Below are 27,609 nucleotides of genomic sequence, written 5' to 3'. Positions count from 1 at the left end.
ATTTAAACCCTTGGATGTTTTCACATTTTATTATTATACATAATTGTAATTAATTTAGTCCATTTTGCAGCTACTGTATATGTATTTCTGTTATCAGTGTCATAAAAGCCAAATTAAATCCACTGTGATTCAGTGTTGTATTACAATAAAATGTCAAAACTTATAAGGGGAGGAATACTTTTTATAGGCACTGTACATGAAATTATGTAATAGGCATTTGAAAATCTGCTTGAAGTCTATGAAGGCATCATAAGAGTCTATTTAATATGATACCGTTTTGTTGGTATATATTCCTTCCATCCCATTGAGTCTCTCACATTGTGTATTTTTTAAAATATATTTTAATATATATGCAGTAGGAACTATATCATAATGACCTGGTCGGAAAGTGAACTGAGAGAGAAGGTAAGAATGTTACTGTATTTTAAATGCCTTCTTTTTAATGGAGTAAATGGAATCAGCAGATATAATATCTTTGGGGAAGTCATTCTATAGTCTAGGTACACTAATTAGTTGTGAAAAAACAAGATTACTTGTAGTAGTGGACCAAAAAAGGCAGATTGAAATGAAACTGATGCAGGTTAATAATGTAGTCCAGGGCAAGGATAGTAAAAGGTTTGTGGTTTCACAGCTGGATTATACAGTATAATCGGTTTTAAATTAAATAATTGCCAAGCTTCACAATGACATAAAGGAATAGGAACAAGTCGATATTTCATATGGTAAGGAGCTGAATAAGAAATTAAAATATCAAAAACACCACCACTTCTCACAGATGAGGAAGGTGTAAATGTATTGACACCTAGAATTAAAGAAAGGAATTGACTTTTTATGGTGGGCATAAGCACAATTTAGCATGTAGTTGTGCTCCATGCATCATTTCATTTTTCCAAGGCAACTCCTAAGCCAGGAGATCTGGTGAACAGACCTGCCAGGATCGCAAACTCCTCCAAAGGACTGAATTCACCATCTCTGATGAAAGACATTCAGCTCATCCTCCTTTTTCATTTGTACCTTCTGGGATGCCCAACTAGACCCTTATCATCCACTCCACCCACTTTAGGAACAGCTTCTTCCCCCAGAACATAAGGTCACTGAACTCCCAGAAACCTAATCCTAACTGCACTGCACTGTACTGTTCCCATCTACTGGTTTATGCATAATTGTACCATATGTTACTTTTTTTAATTCTTATCTTATTTACAGTATTTATGCTGTTCATTTATTTATCTTCTGCTACTCAATTTATTGGATTTATTTACAGTGTACATTTCTGCAACTGTGGCACAAGAATTTAACTGTGCTGTTGCAGTGTATGTGGACAATAAAGATCTCTAATTTAGTCAAATCTGCATAAAAACATAACAAATGCAAAGTTACAATTAATATGGCCAACAAAAATATGGATACAGAAAAGCAGAAGATCAAGCCTAGATCTTTGAGGAACTCTGCATAACTGTTGCTAGGCTAGACATGCAATTGCCAATACAGTACTGTGCTGTGATTTCTGGTTTGGATTTCTCACAAAAACAGGCCTCAACTTTAAATCCCAGGTAAGCCTCATTTAGTAAACCAGGCCCTCAAAACTCAAGAAACACAGTTTGTATCTTACACATCCAAAAAGAGACCAAAGCTTAAAACCTCACAACGGAGAAAGGAACCGTTACAAAAAATCCCTTGGCGAAATAACAAAAACGTTGTTCTTTAATAATCAAATAGATACATTTTCATCAAAACAAAGTAAGAGCAAAACATGAAAAGTGATCTAACAGTGAACAATATGTTGCCTTATAGAAGCAATCTTAATGAGAACAATACAAAGTCTGAAATCTAAATGCAGAAAAAATAAAATACAAAAGAACGAAATTTACCAAAAACCTACTATATTTGGTAAAAATATAAAAATAATTTACAGAAAATAACAAAATAAATAAAATTTTAAAAAATTAAAACCAGGGATGGTGCCCTGCTTATACCATGACAGACTGAAACTCTTGACTTTGACTTTAAGTTAAAAGATTAACTCCTTGATTTCGGTACCAGATGTTCTCAGGGTGATCTCCATTCTGTAAAATAAACATTGTGATTGATTGTATCAAATACTGTTATATAAAAATAATCAGATACTGGAAGAAGAATTTTAAAACTTTGCCATGTCCTGTAGCTTGATAGTTAAATAGTGATCATTGTCTTTCTTCCTTCTTTACAAATAATTCATAGCTACGATTGATACATTAAGATAAATTGTTATAGAAAGAGTCAGGTTTTTTAAATGCATTATAGGGTATACATGAAAATTAATGTATTTTTTTTCTGGCCATCACTACTCTATTAACCATTTGTCTTAAAGGTAAAATTTTAAACTTCCATAAAACTGCTTGAAAGCATTGAATAAATGATGTTGTATTTTCCACTGTTACAGCTTTGGCTTTTTATTTTTTCTCTTGTTAATATTTTCCCAGTTTCTTGAAATATGTGATAAAGTGTACTGGCCTGGAAAATTTTGATTATGAAATAAAGCACCTTTTTTGCTTTTTTTTCAGCCTGGATTCGTGGAAGAAGAAAGGATCCACCCACTCTTGAGGTCTGTTTTTAATTGGTATCTTTGTAATATTTTGAAGTCATGAAAGAGAGTAAAATAAAGGAAACTGCAGCATATGCAAAGCCTCAGGATTACACATTGTTTGCCTACATCCCACACTTCTACAGATGTTTAAATGCTTCAGCAGAGAATGTGAATATGAAGAAAAATTTGAGAAAATATTCCAAACACCTGAAATTAGTGACAGATCAATATCTAGATAACAAGTTTTTTCTGACTTAAAATAATTTCTATGAGATGATAATGTTGCTTTAAATTGACTGGTTTTTGATAACAGGTCACTGTAAAGTGGATGTGTTTTATAGTTTAAGGGGGGATGTATTCTCTGGATATCCCATTTGCATTCTAATCCTCAAGAGTGGTTAGAGTTCTGAGGGGCACACTAAAACCAAAAATTCAAAGAACATTTTTAAAGATTGTAATTTCAGAAGGAATTTAAAATTCTAAGTTGACTTGGTTCATAAAATGTGAATTTCACTAGAAGGGCAACTGCCTGAACAGCAAAAAATAAAGAAATAACCATGGTCACTAAAAATTATCTGCATTAAACTAGGTTTATCAGAACATTTTCCCAGTGGTAACCATCTTAAGTCTATACTTAACATGATGATCAGTTAGAGTAGAAGTATCTCTAATATATTACCAGCATAAATTAGTTAATCAAATAAACCCGATTAGTACTTCAGAAGTAATGATTCTTACAAGGCAGCTTTAAAAATGCCTCGCAGCTTTTACCTATGATTACCAAATGATCCGTTGAAGTATGCAGTGTAATAATACATATAAGCAAGTGATTTTTTGCAAACCCCGACCACAGTAGGGGATAGCCTAACTGAATTTCAGTAGTCATCTTTTTTTGGTGGCTAGTAGGCAAAAATTCAGCAGTCCATTTTGTCTGAATATCTTCTTCTCCCATGTTGTCACCTCCAAACTGAAAACTTTATGCATACATCTGTAAAATGCAGTGTAAGGTATATCCATTATTTTTAATACACAATAAAATTATGAAGAGCTATTTTGATTTTCAGAAGATACCCCTGCTTGGAATAATAGTTTACTTGTTTTATAAAGTACATTGAATCAACACATTTTGATTGCATATCTATTACTTAATTGGACAAAAATCTCAGCCAATTCATTCTTTCACAGCAAATGTGCTTAATACCTGAATGGCTGAAACCATTGTTTCAAACGTCTACAGCCCAATAAGTAAAAACGTGGAATTTGTTTTAATCACTTGATATGAAATCAGAGCTTTTTGTAATAAATTATAACATTTAAACTTAGTAGCATCTGGGAAAATTGGTAGATTGATTAGCTTTACCAAATTTTATTGCCTGTATGCCTAGTATAGTTTCTGTCTACCTTCTTATTTAGCCCTTTAGACATTTTATTGTGTAAGTACATCTTCATTTCATATCCATGTTCAAGTAAAAGATTTGGCATAATTTTAGATATTCCTAGGTATAACCACCCACAAAAGCACTAGGAAAATATGATCTATTTTTCCTTAGTTTTGATGTTTTCTTTAGTTTTTTCTTTTGTTTTTAAACACTTGAACTTCCTTTATTTTTTTGTTCAAAATACAGCAGGGCAATTTATAATTAAGAATTTGTCACATATATTTATTTACCTTGGTTTACATTTTAAAAGAATATTATATTACCCAAAGGCTCTCTTCCTGTCATCTCTCAAATAATACAGTATTAACTTGTATTATCTCCATTTCCTTTACTGCAATATTTAAATAATTCCTCAGACTTCAAAACTCTTGATTTAAAACTTTCTTGATTTGCAAAGTGTAGATTTCTGCTTTTTGTTTTGAAATGTTTATTATATGAGTTTGTTTTGAGTAAGGATTAACTCCTTTCTCTGACTTTCCCTTTTTGGGTATTAGATCTTAAATCAAGTGTAAACATTTTTGCCTATTTAATAACTAGGCAAGTTTAAATAAACACAAAGAAAGTTACGTTATGCTGAAGATCTAATAAACAATAAATAAGTTTTTTTATCTGTAACATGTGGTGCTTATTTTTAACAAGAAATAAGAAACCTAGAGTTTCAAAGATTTAAGAAAAGTTTTAAACCATCATGGGGAATATAATGGACTTATAGTAAGGTAAACTTAAGGGACAATTTATGGGGATGAATGAGACTATTAGCTCAGCTCCAGGTACAGATTCTTTACAATTTTTATCTTGAAACTGTGAGGAATTTCCAAGTAACCTTTAAACAAATGGCAAAAAATAGAACAAGAGGAACCTTGGAGGTAGAAGCAGGAACAGGTAGATACAGAAGATAAACAGTAAAAAATGACTAAAATTGAAAGCAGAACTTTCAGTATGAATTTTATAATCATTACTATAAAATAATATGTTCAAAATCCAGTAGGAAAGTAAAACAATTAGTTTAGAGAGGTGAAAATTCCATAAACATCCATGATAATAACAGTGTAAAATTGTTTTTTTGTTTAAACTACTAGTTTACATTAATTTTAAAATTAACCTTGTATATGTGTATATAAATGTATATGTAGGCATATCTTAGATATCTTCACTAAATGGACTCTGGTCCTTAAAAAAAATAATTAGTAATGTAGGAAGATATTTTTAATGAACGAATGTACAAATATCAACAGACCGTAAACTTCCTATGTAAATCAAAACCTGATTTTAAAACAGATATCAGAGTCAGCTCATAGTAAAGATAAATACAAGAAAAAACTGAATTAAAGATAAAGATTTAGGAAAATACTAATGTTTTTACACATTAATGTATATCTGAGCAACAGGAAGAACACTCATATTTCTTTAAGGAAAAGCAATATTAGTCAGGTGAACAAAAAAGGAGTACATTTTTGTGATTTTATATTTTGATTTTATTAAATACAAATTTTAGTGAATGTTTTTGCTATATGTAACCATAATGTACCCTAATGCACATTCTCCATAAGAATGACATATTTTATAACATTTTATTTTATTTTAACTTTAAGAAGTGTATGTTACTTTGTTTACTGATTTAAAAGACTTTTCATCTTGGATGACACTAAGACATAGAGGGGAGTTGTCAATACAGGCATAATGCACCATTGTAGACAGATCAGCCATCTGGGGAAAAGGCAGACCTCTGACAACAACTCAAAATTTTGAATAAATGAACTGACATTTCAAAAAGAAATCTCTGATGTAGAGCATCACATCCAGGACTTGATTTCAGAAAGGATGCTGAAGGATGCCATTCCACTTGTTAGCAAAAGTACAAAAGCTCATACTCCTTAATAACCACCATTTCTTTCATATGTATAATCATGCTATACTTCAAACCAAAATGTTAAAGCTTCAGAGTCACATATGCCACATTCCCTTTCTAAATTTTCATACCATAGGACCACCTCTCATTTCAGGAGCACCAAAAATTAATTTCAACTTTCTTATTAACTTTTAACAGTTTGACTTTTGTGTAAAACATATTACAAATGTGAATCCACAAATTTTCTAAATAAATGGATGTGGGTGTCACAACTTGGAAAACATGAAATTTAGTGACTGGTTTAGCAGGTAATGGTGAGACCTCGAAAAGATGCAGCTCATGTTGTAAACTGTAGTAAATGGCTGCCACTACTGTAGACTGTACACTGTACAATACTTTCAGTTCCTGAATATTATTCCTGATGGTGAAGGATTGAAAAATAATGTGACATATCTGGTTCATAAAGGTTTCTGATTTGCAAACAGAAGAACCTACAGTATATATGATCCTTATTTACCTGTAAATTTAATGAACACAACCTGAGTTATTCACAGACATTATGCCGTAATGAAATTTGCATATTTATATGAATGTTTAGTAATTGTTATTGATATAACAGTAATGTCTATACAAAGTGAGTTTTTTTAAATAGTAAGATGGACAGATGCAAACAGCATTATTTTCCTCATCTATTCATAAATATTTTATACAACAGTCTTGCAGTGGATTGAGCTGTTTCCTGCCTTCAGTCCAGAACTGCCAAAATAGGCTTCAGCCTCTAGTGACTCTGAATTGGATTAAGCCATTTTTATTGCACCAAGGTTTTGGCATTTTATTAATTTGTTGTAAATAATAATTTTCTTTTTGATATAGAAATGATTATTTAATATATTTAAACTGCAAAATAAAATAATTTATGTAAGCTACAAAACCTGTTGTAGTTTCACTACAGGAAAAGAATGAAAGATTATCAAATTTGGTTTATATTGGGAAAACTTTACTTAGTTATAGATTATAATATCTTAAAATTAACACAAAAATGTAGAAATATTAATGCTATTAAGAATTTCACTGTTCTCTATACAAGTGTGAATAATACCCCAGTAAACTTAGCAATAATAATAAAACAAATATTTAAATTGATTAAGAACAGGCTCTGTATTGTTAGAAAATGTATTTATTTTTATTTTTTATAGGTTTATTTTTCTTTCTAGAAAGTTTTAATATCACATTTAATCATCAATTTGTAAATATTACATTTTTTAATGGGTGCCACGGTGGCTCAGTGGTAGCGCTGCTAGCTCGCAGTATGGAGACCTGGGTTCGCTTCTCGGGTCCTTCCTGCATGGAGTTTGCATGTTCTCCCCGTGTCTGCGTGGATTTCCTCTGGGTGCTCCGGTTTCCTTCTACAGACATGCAGGTTAGGTGCATCGGTAATCCTAAATTGTTCCTAGTGTGTGCTTGGTATGTGGGTGTGTGTGTGCACGTGTGCTCTGTGGTGGGTTGGCACCCTGCCCAGGGATTTGTTCCTGCCTGTGCCCTGTGTTGGCTGGGATGGTTCCAGCAGACCCCCTTGACCCTGTGTTAGGATATAGCAGGTTGGTTAATGACTGACTGACTAATATCACATCATTCAGTAGGATTAACAAATTTATTTTAATGTTACCTAATGTTGATATTGGTTCTAACAATAATATAGATAAATATCCTTTAATTTTGCAATTTAGTTCCTTAGTCCTGGATGCCTCATTTGGTTGCAGATGAATGGCCTGTTTAAAGATGAACTGGATTGTGTGTAAAATCTTTTACAAGTAGGTAGAGTTATTAATTGATACGTGAGTATTTAATAAAAATAACACGCATTACTTGCACTTCATGTTTTTGTAGGGTCTCTATATCCAACCATGTCTTTGCTGCTTTTACATGTAAACTTTAAGCAGCAGTTCATTTGGAGGTGTATGACTTTAAACAGACAAAGATACAAATCACAAAAATGATTTAACCCTTTACATACATGTATTATGCTCTCTTATACTTGTTACCATCTTGGACAGCCATTTCCATATTCATGTCAGGAACTTGCATTTATAAAATTCCCACTTAAAGACAACTGCAAATAAACTTTTAAGTATTATATGAAAAACAAAATGTCAGTCAGATTGGTAACATGTACTCTATTATTGCCAATAAATATGAATGACAATTACTGTATGGTGTGGCGGGTGACCGGGTCCCATGCTCGGCTGGGACATCCCTTCTACTTATATTCCGGGAAGCAGCTATAGGCTCCTCAGTACCTCCCCTGGGACACTTGGTGGCAGCCTCCCTGGTTGACGATGGTGCCTCAGTTTCCTGCAGGGTTTCATGGGAGATGGAGTTCTCCCCAATCCTGTGGGGATCTGGGGTGGCTGCCAGGGGGTGCTGAATGGGTCCCGGAGCCAACCTGGACACCTCTACAGCCCCACCCGGAAGTGCAATTAGCAACAGCTGATCAAGCACCTGGAACACTTCCAGGTGGGTTATAAAAAGAGCCAGCATCCACCATTCAGAAGCCAGAATTGGAAGGAAGAGGACGAGGTTGCCTGGGAGGAGTGGTGGTGCCAAGGTGGAGAGTTGTGCTTTAACCAAACTAAGTGCTTTTGGGACTGTGTTGTGGCTGGAGTTAGTACGGGGAAGACGTGCCCTCCAGCTGAAGAAAAATAAAGTCTGTTAGATTTTACACGTGCCTCTGGGTCAGTCTGTGCCGGGTCAGGTGCGATATAGCGCCTTTATCACAATGGCTAACTTTAAAAAGTAGAAGTCCTTTGTGAATCTGGTCTTGTTTGGTCAGCTTCTGGCACCTTTTAATTTTGGCATTCTTTTCACTATTTTTGATTTTAGTCCATAATCAAAAACAGGTTTGTGTAAATATCTGTTTAAGATTCTGCACAAAGCAGTTAGAAATAGAAGACAGTGTGGTTACATGCGTTGTCTTTTCGGAGATGTAATTTGATAGCTTTTCAATTCCAGGTACTTCATAACATTGTGACAGTGACATTGTGTTTTTTTTTTCCTCTCTTTTAGTGAAGACCAGTGGCTAAATTCAGTTTGTTACTTCTTAGTTTGACTGGTGGCATAACAATGGTTGGTCTGTTTTCTGTCCTTTCCACTTCATGCCACCTTTTCTGTTTCAGTGATGTGCACTTATCAGACATCCTGCCTTGCTTAGCTGGCCAATGTCAAGGCTCCATCTACACATGTTATTAAGAAGTCACAATAATCTTGCAGTGAGCAGTTAAGCACAGCAGATGGTGTGCTGCTGTTGCTGATGTCTGTGCCCAGATATATACTGCTTTAGAACTCTACTGAAGCAGACGTGGCAGAAATTCAAATTTATATGTTATAATAAGAAGTCAAGCAAAATTACACCTTTTATTGGCTAACTAAAAAGATTACAATATGCAAGCTTTTGAGGCAACTCCGACCCTTTCTTCAGGCAAGATGTAATCTTTACATCTTGCCTGAAGAAGGGGCCTGAGTTGCCTTGAAAGCTTGCATATTGTAATCTTTTTAGTTAGCCACTACATTCATAATGGCTAACATGGTACAACACCCTAGTACAGTACTATGTTGTAATAAAAAATATTGAATATTTAATTCATACTTTTATTCTACAGGGTGGGACATTTATATGGATACACCTTAATAAAATGGGAATGGTTGGTGGTATTAACTTCCTGTTTGTGGCACATTAGTATATGTGAGGGGGGAAACTTTTCAAGATGGGTGGTGACCATGGTGGCCATTTGGAAGTCGGCCATTTTGGATCCAACTTTTTGTTTTTTCAATAGGAAGAGGGTCATGTGACACATCAAACTTATTGGGAATTTCACAAGAAAAACAATGGTGTGCTTGGTTTTAACGTAACTTTATTCTTTCATGAGTTATTTACAAGTTTCTCTTTGTTTACAGCCATTGACATGTCTCAGAAGTTAACAAGTGAGGAGCGGATAGAAATTGTGTTGATGTCTGGTGAACGCAGTAACCGGGTCATTGCAGCAGATTTCAATGCAAGACACCCTACGAGACCACCCATCTCCCATGCTACAGTTAGCAAACTGCTTGCTAAGTTTCGTGAAACTGGTTCAGTGTTGGATTTGCCAAAATGTGGACGCATGAAAACTGTCACTAATGAAGAAACATCAGTGGCTGTCCTAGCTTCATTCAGCAAGAGCCCACAGCGTAGCACTCGCCGCATGTCACTGGAGAGTGGCATTAGTCGAACATCCCTTCGGCGGATATTAGCTACTCACAAATGGCACCCTTACAAACTCCAGCTACTGCAGCATCTCAACGAGGATGACCCAGATCGGCGCACTGAATTTGCAGAATGGGCAAAACAAAAATTGGAACAGGACCCTCAGTTTACGCAGAAGATTTTGTTCAGTGATGAGGCAAACTTTTATGTGAATGGTGAAGTTAACAAACAAAACCACCGCTATTGGTCTGACACTAACCCACATTGGATAGATCCCTCCAAGACTGTTGGAACAAAAAATTGATGGTATGGTGTGGTATATGGGGTACAAAGATAGTGGGGCCATTCTTCATCAATGGAAACCTCAAGGCCACTGGATATGCGAAATTGCTACATGATGATGTGTTTCCCTCTTTATGCACTGAAGCTGGCACGTTCCCTGAGTTTTTCCAGCAAGATGGTGCACCACCACATTATGGGTGTCAGGTCCGAGCATTCCTAGATGAACAGTTTCCTGGAAAGTGGATTGGTCGTCGTGGGCCAGTTGAATGGCCCCCAAGGTCTCCCGATCTGACCCCCTTAGACTTTTATCTTTGGGGTCATCTGAAGGCAATTGTCTATGCTGTGAAGATACGAGATGTGCAGCACCTGAAACTACGGATACTGGAAGCCTGTGCTAGCATTTCTCCTGCGGTGTTGCTATCAGTGTGTGAAGAGTGGGAGAAGAGGGTTGCATTGACAATCCAACACAATGGGCAGCACATTGAACACATTTTATAAGTGGTCAGAAACTTGTAAATAACTCATGAAAGAATAAAGTTACGTTAAAACCAAGCACACCATTGTTTTTCTTGTGAAATTCCCAATAAGTTTGATGTGTCACATGACCCCTTTTCCTATTGAAAAAACAAAAGTTAGATCCAAAATGTCCGACTTCCAAATGGCCACCATGGTCACCACCCATCTTGAAAAGTTTGCCCCCTCACATATACTAATGTGCCACAAACAGGAAGTTAATATCACCAACCATTCCCATTTTATTAAGGTGTATCCATATAAATGGCCCACCCTGTACTTTAAATATTACATCTAACATGATTATACAAAAGGAAATCAATCAATAAAACAAGTATAACAATTTTGTCAAAATAATTTAGTCCAGAAGTTTTAATAGTTTTGTCATCACTTTATCTGAATGTGTTAAAAAAATCTTTCCATTTTGAAAAAATGCATTGCATTAAATATTCTGGCTTCAAGTTGTTTTCACTAATAATGAAAATGTTCTTTTCATGACTGGACTTTTTAAAGACTTAACAGGCAAGGATTTTTTTTTTTTTTTTTACTTCTAAAACATTGTTTATTTCTTTTCATTTTTTTATTTTTGTGCTGGTTCCTACCTTATTATGTCAAGATAAGCTCCATGTCACTTCATGATCATTAATAGGATTATATGGGTTTGAGAATTTAATAGTATGCATGTTATTAATTTGGTTCTGGAAGAACCTAATATATAAATTAATTAAAAAAAAACAAGTAACCTTAGTGTCCAGTTCTAGGTCAAGGTTCAGGGCACGTTTTCTTTTCCTCAATTTCTTTATTTTTTGTTCTTTATTTGTCTCTTACGATGACAAGAGGTACAAACCAGATTGTGTCCCACTGCCACAACAAGACAGGCCAGGCGGCCAGCCCACCGCATATTCCTACCGGCCATCGAGCTGCCCCTACACAGCCACCTGAGTATCTGAACAGGCAGCGACAGCAGCCATAGCAACAGACGTTTTACGTTGATTTACATGTGAAACCTTTGCTTTGTGTGCTTTTCAGAAAAGTGAGTTGCTTGCAAAAAATATTCAGTCCTCAAAGAGTTAAGGGCTCAGCAGAGTAGGATCTCTTTTGGCAGTAATGAGGACTCCAGATAGTGGCACAGATCCTTAAACAAATGACTAAGTGTAATATTCTTGTCTCATTTGTTTAACTGGTTTCTCTTTATCTACTTTTAGGACTTGAGTGAAAATCTGATGATGTTTTAGGTCATATTTATGCAGAAATATAGAAAATTCTAAAGGGTTCACAAACTTTCAAGCACAACTGCAGGCTAGATGAATCAGTGAGCTGCATTATGTCTAGAGTTGGTTTCTGCCTGGAGGAGTGTTTCCACTTAATTATAGTAGTATTTTCCTGTATATCCCTTGTCAATATCACTGCAGTGTAAAATAAAATGGTTTCAGAAAATAAAGTAAATAAATTATTTGCTATTGAGAAGACAATGTTAGTTATATATAGTAACCACAGAAAAAATAAATTTTCATTTATATTCTTAGTGGTTAGCAGTTATTTTCTAAAGAGATAATGTGAAGCACTATGCAAGTTCTTTATTGTAACACCCTCCGTGTGATGGTAAATCCACACACTGACTGAAAAGAGCCATTTATTTGCCACCCACAAATTCCAGGAATCTGAGGTCACTCTGTAAGTTGGCCTTTAGTGGTTCCTGGTGCCACTACATCTCTTAACCCCTCATTTTATTTTATAGAGTTGAAATATATAATGTACATGTGGCTTCCTGCCCTGCATTATTGCAAGAAATAAATCACTGGTCCCTTGTTAGGTTCACCTGTTGCCATCTAACGTTTTAAAGAACTAATAATGATTTCTTCCCAGGATCTGCAACACCTTTTTTGCAGGGAACCTCAAAGAATATTTTTCTGAAGCACGCTTTAAAACATTAATGTTTAACATTTAGACTGTGTTTTCTGTTTTGTTGGGTTCTTACTTGTCTTATGCCACCTTTTTATATCTTATGATGTTTGATACTTTGTGCTACATACAGACATTTAAACAATTTTCACATTTTGTTGCTTTTTAAGTTTTATTAGGGATTCATCGGAGACCTCCACTAGATGACCTTAATTGTTTCAATCAATCAATCAAGATTTATTTATATAGCACATATTCATATAAAAAAATGTAGCTCAAAGTGCTTTACAAAATGAATAGAAAAATAGAAGACACAATAAAAAATAAACATACTTTACTTTACTTAAGTGGAGGTGGACTCTGTGAAGCATACAGCTCAAAAGTCTCATCAACACCTATACAGTATATGCCAGACGGGCAATTCGAAGGGGATCCAGGTGTTCAGTAACTAGAAGTCTCAGTAAAAACAGGACCAGCTTCTCTAATTTCTTTGTGATGTGTAATTTAATGTTAATGGTGATTTGTACAGCACAACATAACTAATCTTTGTATATGTCACATAATTTACAAGAACATTGGAAATTCTTGAACTAGAAATTTTAAGCAGGGAATAAATTGTGTAGTGTATCATCTAAATTTATTCAATAATAAAACTCTTGAGTTATCCATCTCATATACATTTACATTTATGGTATTAATTTAGGTTGTATTATACCAGGACTTAAGGGAGAAAACTTGACCAATAGGACAGCTATTAGCAAGCTGTGACCGACTCACAAAATTATAATTAATTTCAGCTTAAACCATTAAATTATACATGCCAAATAAAATTCTTACCATCACCTTCTGGCTTAGTGACATAACCTCAGACTCTATGTACTAATTCTGCTTGTAAATTAATGTTGTCAGATGTTTTCTTAAAGGCTGGCAACGACAAAGTTAATTCTTTAAGTTGAAAAATGTTGTTGCACACAGTGGTGTAATTTTGTAAAATACAAAAACTGTTTACATAGTACAATAAATGATTATGTTGCAATAAGCATACTATGCAGTTTTTGATGTTCTTATTTTGCAAAAATAGTGTAATGATTTAGGGTATCATTTATTAAAGGTTAAATGTTTAAAGATAAGAGTTTTTTATAGATCAGGCACCATTTTTAGGAACTACTGACTGTATGCTAAGAAAGATAATAAATAGAAAAGCCTTTCTGTTTTAGAATAATATATCTATCCAGCAACAAAAGTGAGTTTCTGCTAAGAGAGCTGGTAACCTTCAGTATTTTGAGTCTTGTAATTTGATTTCTTATTTTACCTGCTCAATTTTATTCTCAAGATCTTTAGCATTTTTACTTACTGAATTATTTTAAGTAGGCTATAGAAAATGATTGTTTGAAGAATTTTCTCATTCTGCATCATCCTACAGTCCAAAAAAATTATTTGGTACATAAAATTTAAAACAGTATAGTAAATGTAGGATATGAGCATCATGGCATAAAAAATCATGTTGCTGTCTGCTAGTATTGACAGTCTGGCTGAGCTATTGCTTTTGCAGGTCTGAGATGTTATTGGAATGTTCCTGTATTTGCATGCAACAACATTTATTTCTATAGCACAATTTCAAATATGGGATGTAGCTCTAATTGCTTTACATGATGTCAAAGAAATAGCTACAAGAAAAGAAAAACAAATTTAAGTTTTAGTCAGTTTTCATGGGTGCATTGGTTTTCTCAATAGTCTGAAAGGCATGTTGTGAGGATCAAAACTCTTTACCGTGACTTGAATAAGCTCCAAGTCTATGTGTGTGTTAGAACATGACATGCAATTAGGTGCTCCCCAGGACGGATTATATGTTTATATTTTTGTAATTTCTAAGGTTACTCCTCAAAACTTTTCTGATGTATTTCATAAGCACTTGAGTTACTTCAAATTAATTTCAAATTCTTATTTCAAATACTTTATTAATCCCAAGGGGAAATTCACATAATCCAGCAGCAGTATACTAAAACAAAAAAAAATTAAAGAGTAATAAAAATGCATGTAAAAACAGACAATAACTTTGAATAATGTTAGCATTTACTCCCCTGGGTGGAATTGAAGAGTCGCATAGTGTGGGGGAGGAACGATCTCCTCAGTCTGTCAGTGGAGCAAGACCGTGACAGCAGTCTGTCACTGAAGCTACTCTTCTGCCTGGAGATGACACTGTTAAGTGGATGTAGTGGATTCTTCATGATTGACAGGAGTTTGCTTAGTGCCCATCGCTCTGCTACAGATGTTAAACTGTCCAACTTTACTCCTACAATAGAGCCTGCCTTCTTAACAAGTTTATCCAGGCGTGAGACATCCTTCTTCTTTATGCTGCCTCCCCAGCACACCACCGCATAGAAGAGGGCACTCGCTACAACCATCTGGTAGAACATCTGCAGCATCTTATTGCAGATGTTGAAGGACGCCAATCTTCTAAGGAAGTATAGTCAGTTCTGTCCTTTCTTATACAGAGCATCAGTATTGGCAGTCCAGTCCAATTTGTCACCAGCTGCACTCCCAGGTATTTATAGGTCTGTGCCCTCTGCACACAGTCTCCTCGGATGATCATGGCGTCCATGAGGGGCCTGTTCCTCCTAAAATCCACCACCAGTTCCTTGGTCTTGCTGGTGTTCAGGTGTAAGTGGTTTGATTTACACCATTTAACAAAGTTTGATTAGCTTCCTGTACTACTCTTCCTGCCCACTCCTGATGCAACCCACAATAGCAGTGAATCATTAATCATCAGCGAACTTTTGCACGTGGCAGGACTCTGAATCATATTGGAAGTCTGATGTATATAGGTTGAACAGGACTGGAGAAAGTACAGTCCCCTGTGGCGCTCCTGTGTTGCTGACCACAATGTCATACCTGCAGTTCCCAAGATGCACATACTGAGGTCTGTCTATAAGATAATCCACGATCCAAGCCACCTGGTGTGAGTCTACTCCCATCTAAGTCAGCTTGTCCCTAAGGAGCAGAGGTTGGATGGTGTTGAAAGCGCTAGAGAAGTCCAAAAACATAATTCTTACAGCACCACTGCTTCTATCCAAGTGGGAGAGGGATCGGAGTAGCATATAGATGATGGCATCCTCCGCTCCCACCTTATCTCGGTATGCGAACTGCAGAGGGTCGAGGGCGTTTGATTTTTTAATTATGCTGCTTGGTATTCAAAATATTTTAGAAAAAAGCATGTTTATTAGGAGTGTTCTATTGATTATATATCTATCTCCTTCTGAACCCTCTTTGTCCACCTCAGGGTTGTGTAGAGCTACAGCCTACCTTGGCATCATTAGATTCAAAGCAGAAACTAACTGGATATGGAAGGAATATGGAAGTACAAAACCTATAGAAAAATACATAAGAAAAAACAGAAACTCTCCAGGCTAGGATTTGAACCCAGGCTTGTGGAGCAGTAGCACTATCCACTATACCAGTAGGTGTCCTTCAAGTTATGCAAATATTCAGATGCATTATATTACCTTTAGAGTACTTTCCTCAAAGTAATTCTTGAGTAGAATGCTTAATCATGACGTTTGTATGAAGAATTTTTTTTTCAGGCCAGTGACTTTCAGGCTGACTTAATGCTCGAGAATGTATATGTTTTATTCAATATACTTGGTTTATATTTATGTTAGTGATTTTTTTAAATGGTTTGTATTGCAATTTGTTTTGAGTAATCAATTTTGATCAGGACATTTCAGCTAATGCAAGCATGACTGGAACACAAACTGACTGGTATAACTTATTTCCACAGCAAGATTCTATCAGTGAATCACATCACTTCATTTGCAAACAAGACCCTGAGATACCTAAAATCATCTCTCTGTGTCAACTCCTCTGCACGACTGGCAAGAGCACACCATTCTTTACTGGTAGAATATTTGGGGATATTGATTTTCTTCCACATTAACTGTGAACCATTCAAGTACTTGTTGATTATACTCATGTCCTCAGACTGAATTATTTCCAGGCCCAATTAAATATCCTGCACCATCCATGTAAAAATCGTACATGGAAAGGAGACATGGTAAACCTTTTGGGAGACACACTCCTACTTTAAACAGATTCAGCCTAACACAAGAAGCAAGTAGCATGCATCTATTATCTGAAATCGTATATATACAGCATGTATGTATATATTTACAGGCATAATTGAAGGCATACTGAGAATGTGAAGTGAAAGTCTAAGCCTCATCTGGAATACTGTGTACGGTTTTGATCTCCAGGCTACAAAAAAAGATATAGACACTCTAGAGAAAACTCCACAAAAGAGCGACTAGGCTGATTCCAAGACTGCAGGGGATGCACTATGAGGAATGATTAAAAGAGCTGAGCTTTTTCTGTTTAAGCAAAAGCAGATTAAAGGCTAACATGATTGAAGTGCTGGAATTAGTGCAGTGGATCAAGGCTGTTACTTTAAAATGAGTACAACAAGAACACACAGACGATATTTGAAACTTGTTAAGGGTAAATTGCACACAAACATCAGGAAGTTTTTCTTCACACAGAGAACCATAGACACATGGAATAAGTACTGTGGTATAACTAAATTTGATGTTATTTTGGGGGATGCAAGTGGAGTGTTCTGGTGAGCTTTGATGGGCTAAATGGCCTGTTCTCATATAAATTTTTCAAATGTTCTAATAAAAAATAGATTTAATTAATTCAAATTAAATTGTCAATGAGGCAGTATGGTGATGTAGTGATTAAAGCCGCCGCTTGAGAGACTGGGTTTGAATGTTGGCCAAGATATTTTCTAACTCTTATTCTGGGTCTACATTACTCTGTCAACTACACACAAGACTTACAGTACTGTATCAGTGCTGCTGCATTACATACTCTAATTTGTTTTAAAATGTAGTATTAAATAAGGAAATGTTGCTGTTAGGTGGCATAAATAACTGACTTATCATAAAATTTGTGACATTGTCATCTGATTTCTCAACACTGTATACTATGACATAACATTCTCAAACCTGTTTAATCTATTTCATGGTCTATCCTGGCAGAACTGGGCACAAGGCAAGAAACAGCCCTGCTCAGAGATCCAGTTCTATTTCTGGGTCCCATTCACTCATACTCCCACACTCACACTTCCTCATCTCTAGGGATATGAGAGTAAAACTAGAGTATGTGTTGTCTTCACATGGGCATCACCTGACAATGTGATTTACACTTAGTAGTCTGAATCCAGGAAATTGCAGTGTTATATTTCTCTATATGCAATAGAAAACGGATACCATAGTTAAAAGACTCTTTTGAGTATTTAAGTAAAATGTCTGAATCTCTACCACATATTTTCATTTGTTTTAATTCTTGAATTGTTTTTCAGATAACAGCAGTGTTTTAAAACAGTATCAAGGTTTTACCATTGTTAATTTTCCTGAATTTAAGAATGATAAGAATGATTGATTGTTTTATTTATTTTTGTATCCTTTGGCTATCGAGTACACATTGTATATTATATACATTAACTGGGATAGTCATGGTTAAGATAATAGTTTCTTAATTAATATTTTGCAATAGACAATATATGATCATTCCATAAGCCTTGTTGTTTTAAATAGCAACAGAACACTCCATTTTTTATTTTTTGAGTAAACAACTTTCAGAAACCTTAATACCAAAAACCTTCTGTTTGGGAGGATTATACAAAACTTGCATTAAGGTCGTTAATTACAAGCATTATTCAGAATATTTGTTGACTCAGAGAGGCTTGCTTCATCAAAAATAACTGGAGGGTTGTACTCTATTTTAGAAATACAAGCCAGGAGAATAACATGCAATTCATGTTTTAATTATTGCAGTTGATCAAAGAATCTTTACAGTCAAGTTAAACCTGAATAAATTTGATCTGACACAGATTTGGCAAACTCATAATTACGGTTGGCAAGATTATTGGAAAAAAATATTAAAAAGCAGGCTTTACTTAGCATTTTTCTTTTACTTTTCTGGTGGCTTTAATCAGATTAACCAGCAAAACCAAGAACTGTCTCGCCAACTCTTACTGTATTTTTTCCCCTTCTGTTTTCTACAGCAGCTGTCTTCAGATGTTTTCCAGGAATTTGAGTTCATCTATAAACACTGAAGTTTATTTTGCCATGTCTTGCATGCAATCAGTTTCAGAGAAAGTGTTTCACAACATTTATACTTTTTGTGTATTTAATTAATAGGCTTTGGATACAAAGAAGAAATACTAACAGGCATTAGTTCTCACATAATAGATCAGCCTAACAGTAGGATTAAAGAAAGGTTGGATATGCTATATTGTATCTTTTAAATGCCAACTTATTATGCATATTTACTACAGTTTTTATTCAGCAAATATTCAACAAACCAATGGGTTAAGGATACTCGGTTTCTTCAGTCTAGCGCTGAAACAATCTTTTGCAATTTATCATAATTATTCAATTTATTAACATTCTTTATCAATTAGATTTTCTCCAGCTAAACAATTGAAATGTTTGGGGTAGGTGTTGCTGAAGAATTAAAGGCAAAAAGCATAAAACTTAACTTTACACAAAAGACATCTGAAACAGTCACAAAGAGTAGTGAAAATAGAAGTATCCTTCCCATCCCCACCGTAAATATCTTTTAAGAAAGTATTAGGTGACATACAATGCTTAACTAAATTTGCCTTTAGCTAACATAAAGTGCTGAATGCACTCCTCTTGTTTACATTTTATATGCTCTTATTTCTTTACAAATTAAATGTTTGAAAGCTATCAATTAAGGTTTGTAAGATGTGCATAACCACTGAAATTACATTGTTTCCGCCTGTAAGGTGTCCATGCTTAAATGGTACCTTTCATCAAAAATGCTGTTGTAAAGCTTTTTAAAAGCAACTCACGTTAGAGTAACAAAAAACATAACCTTTTTCACACATACTGCGCAGTTGTATAAAATCCCTGGGTTTGCTCATTCATTCTTATCTGGATAGCAAGATAAGCTTTGGGCTTATGGCATCCTTGGTATTTGAGAAGGCATCCTCAAAGCTGTGGCCATTGATGTCACACTTGATTTTGTTTTAATCTACAAGACAAATTGCTGGTGTTTCCAAATAATGAGTATTTCTTGTTTTTTTTTTTATCATTGTTTTCAGACAGAAATATATTTCTCACAATGTACTTGAATCACACAGACATTAAACAAAGCTATTGATAACAAACTGAAGAACAACCTAGTCTGACTTCTGTTTTCCAACTTCACAAAAAAAAAAGCAGAAAGCTTTGGGCATAATTCTTGACATTGTCTCACAAGTGCACCACTTCCATTGCTGGAGGAAAATATTTTAATTCGCTGAATTATAAAGTGTAAATCTGTAACATAACAAATGGTGGGCCATAATCATTCTTTGGTTAGCTCCCAAACTTCATTGGAGAATTGCTCCATTATTTTGGTGACTGGTTACCATAATTTACAGATGTTTATAAAAAAAATCTAACCTTAGAAAGCAAACAGACCAATAGCTTTGTGTGAACTCATAACCGAGTCATAGACTGAAGTAATTTAATGTTCATGCACATGTATACATACAGCAGTCATAAATGGAACTGATATTTGACAGTTTTTTTATAATGTTATTTGAAGAAAACAACATTCCATACAATCATGTCAAACTTAAACCATAAATCATCCCACGCCCGATAGAAAGGGAGGAGAGCCAACAACAAAACCAAATCTGTTTAAAAAAAAAAAAGAATATAGAAGAAAGTCATTTTTCCTGATATAAAGGCTTATTCTAAGATTTGATTAATTAGATCTTGCCATATTTTAAAAACGTTTTTTTCCCAATTTCAAATAATATAGAACTTCGTTTACTCAATGACCTTTAACAGGTGGGCTGGGATTATTCTAGATAAGTCTACGTGCTAATAGTGTGGTATAAGCAATTACAATCAATTTGTCCCTCTCCACTTTAAGCCCATTCAGGAGTATAGGAAACACTGGTGTAATGGGTTAGAAGTGATTATGACACCAAGGCTGTCTGATAGGCATTCAAATAATTTTATCCAGAATGCTGTTAATTTGTAAACATGTGGCTCAGTGAGGCTGGAGCTAAATTGCAACATTAACAAATTGAATCTTGCCCTAGATGCGTTTTGGACAATTTTAAACGAAACAAATATGCTTGATAAAGGATTTTAAATTGGATGATTGAATGCTTTCTGCATAAGGAACTGGAGTTTATTCTATGCATGGCTGCCTTCCACTCCTTTTCAGAAATGTTAAGTAAAAGATCCTTTCCTCATCATATCCTGGGATCTTTTAAAGGAATGGACTTCAAAATGTTTTTATATATTGTTAATATGCTGTCTGAGTCTTCAAGGCTGATCAGTATTGTCTCTGGAATATAAATGGGTGGAAGGTGAGGAAAATTGGGCAGGTTCCTTTTAGCAAAGTTTCTGATTTGAAAGTAATAGAAAAATTATGTTAATGGAAAGTTAAATTCAAAGCATAATTGTCCATAAGATGCAAAGACATTATATACAAATCTGTTAATTGCTTTAATCCTGGATGTTTCCAATCATTAAATACTGTGTAGGTCTGAGAGGGTAGAAAAAGGTGATTATTATATATATATAAGGTGCAACAGATAATAGCTTCTCTGTATTAAAGTGCTTCCTGCATTGGTTCCATGTTCTGAGTGAGTGATGGACAATTGGATTATCAGTATATTGATAACTAGCAAAATACCCGCGCTTCACAGCGGAGAAGTAGTGTGTTAAAGAAGTTATGAAAAAGAAAAGGAAACATTTTAAAAATAACGTAACATGATTGTCAAAGTAATTGTTTTGTCACTGTTATGAGTGTTGCTGTCATCAAGGATTTCATTATCATTATTTCTTTCAATCAGGTTCGTATTTGGAGGATGTGTTGTGTTCAAGTTACATTCCGTGTTTGTCAACCATTGTAAAGATAACAGGTTTCATTCATCAAAGTGTTCACTACCCAAATTGCTACTCGTGAATCTAAGATGTTTTACAGGCATTCCAGGTATTAACTTGTGGATTTGCCTGCGAATATTTAGCGGCAGCGTCTCTATTAACTTGTGGAATTGCCTGTGAGTATTTAGCGGCAGCATCTCTATTAATTTTGTGGATTTTTCTGCAAGTATTTGGCGGCAGCGTCACAAAGTTGTTTCCGTCTAGCTGCATCAGAAAATGTACCACGACGTCTGACACGCCTCCTTTTTACTGTTTTCTCACAGCTTGGATTGCTGCTGTCATAATCGGTTTGAGTTTCATGGTTTGTTTCAATTATGTTAGTATTTGCAGGACTTGTGTTGAAGTGACATTCAGCACCTGTCAAGCGTTGTAAGCATACAACCGGCTTCATCGCTAACTTCGCATCCAGCTTTTGAGAGTTGAAACATTCATAAACATCAAAGTGTCCACTACTCAAATTGTCACCTGTGAATCTTAAGATGTTTAAAAGGCATTGGTGGTTCTCCAAACGTGTAAAATATCTGGCCATTTCGGTACACTTGAAAGCGACAACTGAACAATTCAGCGGCAGCCATCAACTCACATGCAGAAGCATAGGTGCAGGGCTTAAGCATTTCACTCTTATAGCGCTTCTGTGTAGTATAATTATCTCCTTGACCGTCATCAGTCCACACCTTGAACCTGTCCCAGTCATTTAATACATAAGACACAATGTTCCTCCGGATATCAAGAATGAGCCTGATATGGCCATGCAATATGTAACATTTAAAATGATCTGCTAAAATAATTGGGAAAGAGTCCAGTCTAATATTGTGTACTAGAAGGTTCACTAGAAAAGCACTCTTTTATTCAAATTAATTTTGAGTCCAGATAACTTATGTAATTCTGCTAGTGCATTGAGGGCTCCAGTTATTCTCTGGTAATTTCCTTTTTCTCCAATACATTTTGAAAGTGAATAGCCAATGGATCAATGTTGTTGGCAAAGAGCAATGGTGATAAGGGGCATCCTTTTTCGAGTACCATGTTCTAGTTTAAAGTAGTTTGAAGTAATGTTGTTAATACAAACAGAGGCTTCCGGACTACTATAGAGTAGTTTGATCCAAGCACATATAATTGGGTCAAACCTAAATTTATGCAATGTGCTCAAAAGGTAGACCCATTCAACCATGTTAAAAAAAAATTTCTGCGTCCAAAGATAATAAGATCTCTGGTGTGTTAGATTTTAAGGGTAAGTTTATTACATTAAACAAATGTCAAAGATTAGAAGCAAAGTGTCTGCCTTTAATATATTCACTTTGGTCTTGTGATATTACACAGGGAAGCACTTTTTTCAGTCCTTCTAGATAGAACTATGGAGAGTATCTTAAAATCATTATTCAGACGAGAAATTTTTCTGTATGATGCACATTGTATTACGTCGTTATTTTTATTTGGAAAGACAGTAATTAATGCTTGGTGAAAAGTTTGAGGTGGAATTTTGTTTTCTCTAGCCTCTATAAACGTTGCTAATAGTAGTGGAGCTAACATATTTGAACATTTTTTATAAAATTCCAGTGGGTGTCCATCAGGACCTACTGCTTTCCCACATTGGAGTGAGTTTATAACATACAGTAGTTCTGAGAGTGTCAGAGGTTTGTCCATTTCCTCCACACTAACAGTATCTAGCTGTGGTATTTGTAGTGTGTCAAAAAACACATTAGATTGTGTCTTATCTTTAAACTGGGTAAAATATATGGACTTATGGTACTCTCAAAATGTGTGTGTGTGTTTTTTATGGTTGATGATTTTATCTCTGTTTACATTAGTAATTTCTGTTATTGCATTGAAAACTTCCTGCTTGTGGATTTGTTGAGCTAAGATCTTATTAGCCAGCTCTCCATTTTCATAGTATTGATGTCACAATTCAAAGATGAATTGTTCTGTTTCTTTAGTTGTTAAGAGATTAAATTCTGATTGCAAGAGCTGTCTTATTCTGTAAAGTGCATTATTTGGAGACCTGGCATATTCTTGATTTATTCTGGTAATTATGTTGATTAACTCTGACGCCTTCTTGGTTTCCAGTTGTTTTTTGTGGGAAAGGTATGAAATAATCTGCCCTCTTGAAAAAGACTTCACAGTTTCCCAGAATGCTCTGGAGATGCATTTGTCTGTAAAGAATAATTAATTTTTCAGAGATGAATTCTCTACAGTAGTTCCCATCAACTAATGACAGGGGGTTAAGATGCCAGCTATGAGTTGAGTATGTAGGGCACAGTAATTTAAGCTGCATGATGAGAAGGGCATGGTTGGGGATAACAATAGCATTGTACTTACAAGATTTCAGAGAGAGTAATAAATTATTGTGAATAAAGAAATAATCAGTTATTGAGTAACTGTGATGTATTGGTGAAAGGAAGAAATATGCTCTTGAGTTTGGATTTTAAAATCTCCATGGGTCTGATAAGTTATGATACATTACAAAGTGTGTGAATTTTTCTGCAGTGTTAGATGTTATCACCACTGTAGATGAAGATCTTTCCATGTTAAGATTTAAAATGCAACTTAAGTCTTTGTCCATTATAATTTTATGAGTGTTTACATTAGGAATAGATATAAAAATACATTTTGAATGAAATCTCTATCATCCACATTAGGTGTGTACACTCACCTAAAGGATTATAAGGAACACCTGTTCAATTTCTCATTAATGCAATTATCTAATCAACCAATCACATGGCAGTTGCTTCAATGCATTTAGGGGTGTGGTCCTGGTCAAGACAATCTCCTGAACTCCAAACTGAATGTCAGAATGGGAAAGAAAGGTGATTTAAGAAATTTTGAGCGTGGCATGGTTGTTGGTGCCAGACGGGCCGGTCTGAGTATTTCACAATCTGCTCAGTTACTGGGATTTTCACGCACAACCATTTCTAGGGTTTACAAAGAATGGTGTGAAAAGGGAAAAACATCCAGTATGCGGCAGTCCTGTGGGCAAAAATGCCTTGTTGATGCTAGAGGTCAGAGGAGAATGGGCCGACTGATGCAAGCTGATAGAAGAGCAACTTTGACTGAAATAACCACTCGTTACAACCGAGGTATGCAGCAAAGCATTTGTGAAGCCACAACACGCACAACCTTGAGGCGGATGGGCTACAACAGCAGAAGACCCCACCGGGTACCACTCATCTCCTCTACAAATAGGAAAAAGAGGCTACAATTTGCACAAGCTCACCAAAATTGGACAGTTGAAGACTGGAAAAATGTTGCCTGGTCTGGTGAGTCTTGATTTCTGTTGAGATATTCAAATGGTAGAGTCAGAATTTGGCGTAAACAGAATGAGAACATGGATCCATCATGCCTTGTTACCACTGTGCAGGCTGGTGGTGGTGGTGGTGTAATGGTGTGGGGGATGTTTTCTTGGCACACTTTAGGTCCCTTAGTGCCAATTGGGCATCGTTTAAATGCCACGGGCTACCTAAGCATTGTTTCTGACCATGTCCATCCCTTCATGACCACCATGTACCCATCCTCTGATGGCTACTTCCAGCAGGATAATGCACCATGTCACAAAGCTCGAATCATTTCAAATTGGTTTCTTGAACATGACAATGAGTTCACTGTACTAAAATGGCCCCCACAGTCACCAGATCTCAACCCAATAGAGCATCTTTGACATGTTGTGGAACGGGAGCTTCGTGCCCTGGATGTGCATCCCACAAATCTCCATCAACTGCAAAATGCTATCCTATAAATATGGGCCAACATTTCTAAAGAATGCTTACAGCACCTTGTTGAATCAATGCCACGTAGAATTAAGGCAGTTCTGAAGGCGAAAGGGGGTCAAACACTGTATTAGTATGGTGTTCCTAATAATCCTTTAGGTAAGTGTAGATATTTATCAAAATTATCTTACACTGAAATAAATTACCCATCACCATGACAAATCACCCTTCAGGATCAGATACTATGCCTGTTACTGCAAATGGGATTATTTTGTGTATTAAGATTCCCACATCTTTAGGTTTCTTTGTGTTCAATCGCTTTGCAGCTAAAAGAGTCTCCAGTAAAATGCTATATTGGTAATTAGACCTGTTAGGTGAGAAAATACTTTTTTTCCTCTTTAGATTGTGATTGAGACCTTTGACATTCCAATTCACAAATTTCACTATTTGGTCAGTGAGACATTGCTTCTGAACCTTTGAGGACATTTTTGTAAACTTAAGTAAAAGTAGTTAATTGTTTCATACAATAGCTTTAAACATGATTTCATATTGTTGCAGAGTATTGTGGCTACGGATCTTATTATCATGGTGGCGTTTATATTTGTTGGGGTAAAAAAAGATAGACAATAGTAATGTGTCTTCAGTGGCCATTTTTGGTCAAAAAATTTTTGTTATACTGAGATTTACATTTCATTAAAACAAGATTCATTTAACATGATGTTCTATGAACGTTTGCTCAGGCTGACAAAAAGTATGTTGTTCTGAAAATGTTGTTACTGGTATACGCTATGATGGGTTTTAACCTGTATCACTCTGTATCATTTATATTTCCCCCAAGTGTGGTAATCATTGCCTTCAGCTCAGATGGTTTGTTTCCACCTTTCCCATGCTCCAGTAGGGGAGTTGCACATCTGGTTAGAGTTGTTGCTACTGACTCACTTGGGTTGTTGGTAGTTGTTGACAGTGGGGATAAAGAGGCCATGCTCAGTTCCAATAATCTTCCTGATTTACTTGCAGTTTTGCTCCCATTTTTGCTCTCGACTGGAGATGATGCTACACCATGAGGTCCCATCTCTTCCAAGTCAGCAGGCTGTATTGTGAACTTGAAATTGAGCCCTGTTTAGAGTTTGATTAAACCTTACCTGAATTTTCCTTATTTTTCTGAACACTTGCTCTGCCACTCATGCTTTTATATACTTGTATATACTTGTAATTAAATCCTCTTGGGTTGACTAAATACAGGATACCTCGGAATGAAAGTAAAAAAAGTAAAATAACACCACTACCAGCAGAGCTCCGTCTTAGATGACCATCTCTCACAATAGACGATACCAGACACATTTTTACAGTTAAATTCCAAAGGTTGATTCAAAATATTTTCATTTTTAAATGATCAAATAATTAAAAAAATAGTACATGAACAGTATTCAATATTTAATTTATTTATGTTATTTATCAAAGCATGTGCCGATGTGAAAGTAATTATAGAATTTTTAAATTGAGTTGATTGGTCATATAAACGTTTAGAGCTTGCAAATAGTAGTACCATCTCCTTAAAGGAAAAGTCAGTGTTTAGACTGTCAAAGATGAGATAAAAGAGTCACAAAAAAATTTTGGGCAGCCACCTGTAAAATTATTCCTGGCTGCAAAATAGTTGAATTGTGTGTACAGTTGTGTACAGGTTTGAGTCCAAAACAGAACTGTGTTGATGAGGGAAATATGGAGGATTTAAGGGAGAGTATAGGAAGTGGTGTCATCAGGGCTGGAACAGGAAATGACACCATCAGGGCCGGAACCACAAGTGGTTTCATCGGGATGAGGTACCTCCTATAATCGGTCTGCAGTGGAAAGAGAGAAAAGATAAGTACAGTCTACAACCCCCTGGCCTGGCGTGGAATTACTCTCATTCATGCCCTTCAGCTGCCTCCCATGCACACATATGTGGCAGGACCTAATAAACTGTTTTTCATGGATGGTGGACCAGCTGTAAAGCTACTGTACATAACTTAAAAACTAATCTACTAAATCCACATTTATATATAAAATATACGATTTTGACTTTATTGTTGAAAGAAAAAAATATTACAAACTTAAATAGAAAATGACAGCCAACTTGCTTGTGTCAGTAAACGATATTAAATACTGGCACAG

General features: G+C 35.4%; 1 protein-coding gene across 4 annotated transcripts in view; it reads left to right on the top strand.

Annotated features, from left to right (window-relative positions):
* ndufaf2 (NADH:ubiquinone oxidoreductase complex assembly factor 2) overlaps positions 1-27,609 on the top strand; it is a 140,506-nt gene that overhangs the window by 83,610 nt on the left and 29,287 nt on the right. For all 4 annotated transcript variants that reach the window (XR_005634319.1, XM_039758710.1, XM_039758709.1 and 1 more), the window contains one exon: positions 2,544-2,584. Coding sequence is in view for 3 of the 4 variants with exons in the window: in XM_039758710.1 (XP_039614644.1) it covers positions 2,544-2,584 (41 nt within the window). In the remaining variant the exon portion in view is untranslated. The remainder of the gene's footprint in view (positions 1-2,543; positions 2,585-27,609) is intronic.

The sequence above is a fragment of the Polypterus senegalus genome, chromosome 7 (genome assembly GCF_016835505.1).
Source record: "Polypterus senegalus isolate Bchr_013 chromosome 7, ASM1683550v1, whole genome shotgun sequence".
Classification (NCBI taxonomy): Eukaryota; Metazoa; Chordata; class Cladistia; order Polypteriformes; family Polypteridae; genus Polypterus; species Polypterus senegalus.
The sequence above is the reverse complement of the archived record's forward strand: the minus strand, read 5'-3'. Positions and strand labels throughout refer to the sequence as shown.